This window comes from Macrobrachium rosenbergii, chromosome 9, assembly GCF_040412425.1.
Source record: "Macrobrachium rosenbergii isolate ZJJX-2024 chromosome 9, ASM4041242v1, whole genome shotgun sequence".
NCBI classification, from domain to species: Eukaryota; Metazoa; Arthropoda; class Malacostraca; order Decapoda; family Palaemonidae; genus Macrobrachium; species Macrobrachium rosenbergii.
Genome location: NC_089749.1, coordinates 51,241,108 through 51,243,607, shown reverse-complemented (window position 1 = coordinate 51,243,607; position 2,500 = coordinate 51,241,108). Strand labels below are relative to the sequence as shown.

General features: G+C 41.2%; 1 protein-coding gene and 1 long non-coding RNA gene across 2 annotated transcripts in view; one reads left to right on the top strand and one right to left on the bottom strand.

The window, feature by feature from the left end:
* LOC136841797 (uncharacterized) overlaps positions 1 to 2,500 on the top strand; it is a 136,112-nt gene that overhangs the window by 18,563 nt on the left and 115,049 nt on the right. The window lies entirely within an intron of this gene.
* The window catches only part of LOC136841787 (uro-adherence factor A-like), a 3,958-nt gene that overhangs the window by 729 nt on the left and 729 nt on the right, over positions 1 to 2,500 (bottom strand). Inside the window, exons 2-4 of the mRNA XM_067109073.1 lie at positions 1,407 to 2,018; positions 694 to 1,299; positions 10 to 573 (exon numbers count right to left, since the gene is read on the bottom strand). Coding sequence (XP_066965174.1) covers positions 10 to 573; positions 694 to 1,299; positions 1,407 to 2,018 — 1,782 coding nt within the window. The remainder of the gene's footprint in view (positions 1 to 9; positions 574 to 693; positions 1,300 to 1,406; positions 2,019 to 2,500) is intronic.

Below are 2,500 nucleotides of genomic sequence, written 5' to 3'. Positions count from 1 at the left end.
ATAACTCACCTTAATAGAATGGCCATCTTCCTCCATAGATACCATTCGCTCGTCGTCCACTGAGTTGACTTCACACATATTTTCGAAGGCGTTCCTGTCCTTCAATGATAATGTCATATCTTGTGCGTGATTGAAAACCCTGTTGGCAGCTTCTTCAAACTCCTGGTGAGCCTTTGCAAAGAAGTCATCGTGAAAACTAGACATCTCTTCAGAAAACTGGCTATGATTCAAGGACTGACTTGACGACATATGTGTGCTTGCATGGTTCGATAAATTTTGAGAAGTATTCAAGGAGGACATGAAGTCCCTGTCTAGAGAGTGAGACGTCGTCGAAACCAGACGTTCTTGTTGTTTCTTTGGAATGGTGATTATCAGTACACCATCAGAAGACATCGATGATGAAACAGCTTCAGAGTTCACCAGTCCCGGAAAAACAAATTTCCTGCAGAAAGTTTTTGTGGATACAGACTCTCCCTCTTTCCTCTCTACTTTTCCTTCAACAACCAGCTCATTTTCATCAACGACTTTAATTTTCAGGTCATCCTTGTTGAAATCCTGCACATCCATCACCACCTGAAAAAAAGAAGTATGCTTAGGGCATGTCACCTGTTTTTAACATTTGTTTCCAAAACAAAGGTAAAAATTGTTTCACTTACCTAAAGCTTTCAAACAAAAGACTTAAGAGCTACCAACCTTATGGCTCTGGTGATCTTCGGTCACAGAAATTGCTTGATTCTCTTCTCTCATATCTTTCTCTCTTAAGCTTCTGTAAGATGTCATATCATGTGACACAGACGTTGACTTTCCATGCTTCTCCAACACTTCCTGAACTGCCCTTTCGAAGTGTTGCCGCACAGATGCAAAGAAGTCGTCGTGGAAGAAGTGGCCTTTCTCAAACACTGGCAAAAGGAAAGTTTCGGCAGAATTCTCCAGTGTTCTGTTAGCATTAGAGTCTTCTTGTTCTTTGGTGGTGAATTTAATTCCCTGAGAGTTTGTCTGTACGTTGGAAGAAAGGGAACTAGAAGAGTTGGTGGAGTGAATAGAGGAGTTGGTGGAGTGCATTTCCTTTTGGTCCTTTGCTTTTGGAACCTTTATGGTAAGAATTCCATCCGATGACATTGCAGAAGTGATTTCATTAGACCTGATGGGTCCCGGAAAAGTGAATGATCTTTGAAAGCTCTTGTGTGAAGATTTCCCTTCCCTAGTCTCCTCTACTTTTCCAATAACCTGTAACTCCGTCTCATCCACAACCTTCACACTAACATCGCCTTTCATGAAGTCTTTGACATCCAAAACAACCTGTAAAATAAGAAAGAGTGTTATGCCAGGAAATACTTTCAAATGTATATTTGCTGCCTGTAAAATACCAGTACTATTATCACATCAAAGGAGTCGGCTCCACAAACCTTATGGAAGGTGTCATCCTCTGTAAGAGAAACGGCTTGATTTTCTTGCGTGAGGTTCGTCTCTCTGAGGCTCCTGTATGCCGTCATGCTGTCCTTTGTATCACTTGCACAAGTACTTCCAAAATTATTCAAAACTTCCTTCACAGATTTCTCAAAGTCTTGTCGTGCATTTTCGAAGAAGGAGTCATGGAAAAATGATCCCCTTTCTGAGATAGGCAACAGAATGTCAGTCTTCCTGTTGTGGAAGAAATCCTCTGATGCCACGTCCTTCCTGCTCTCTGCCTTAACAAACCTCTTGTCACTTGTGTCAGCTGAGATGCTGCTGGCAACTTCCTCTTTTGTATTCTGCAACTGGAAGTTCACCTTCTTTTCAGAAGTTTCTCTTTGGTTATTCTTTGGGACGTTGACTGTTAGGACACCATCGGAGGACATTGCCGAGGAGACAGCATCGGCTTTGACTAGACCAGGGAAAGTGAAGCGACGACAAAAGCTCTTCTTTGAGATCGAATGCCCATCTTTCTTCTCAGCGCTGCCTTCAATCACGAGTTCATTTTCGTCCACAATTTTCACCTTGACATCTCCGTCCATGAAGTCTCTGACGTCTAGCACAACCTGCAAAGAAGAGAACAGGCGTTAACCATGAGCACTTGGGCTGATGGACCTTGGTTTAAGGAGCAATTGTAAGATGGAGTACTAGGAATCAGCTTATTTCTTTATGTCGCTTAATACTTGAGGGTCTTCAATTTTTTGTCTAATGTTATAATGCCTACAATTGTTATGAACATTAAAGATCACAAGTGGTACATCTGAGGTCCATTCCTCTTTACTCAAATTCTAAACACTTTTTGTTCAACTAACAAAATGTTAGAAAAGTAGAAAAAAAACTGCCCTTTCGAATAGTCAGATCATCAGAGCATCTGAAATTTTCCTCTGCTCATTTCAATGGTACCAAAGTTTATCTGCAACTCCCCTTCTTAAGCCTACAAGTGCTTTAATTTCTACCTTTTACTTTTTTGTGTTTCCTCTAGTCTGTGATCACTTAGCTGTCTAACTTCTTTAACTGTGCCTGATCTTTAAGCACTGCATCCAACGTT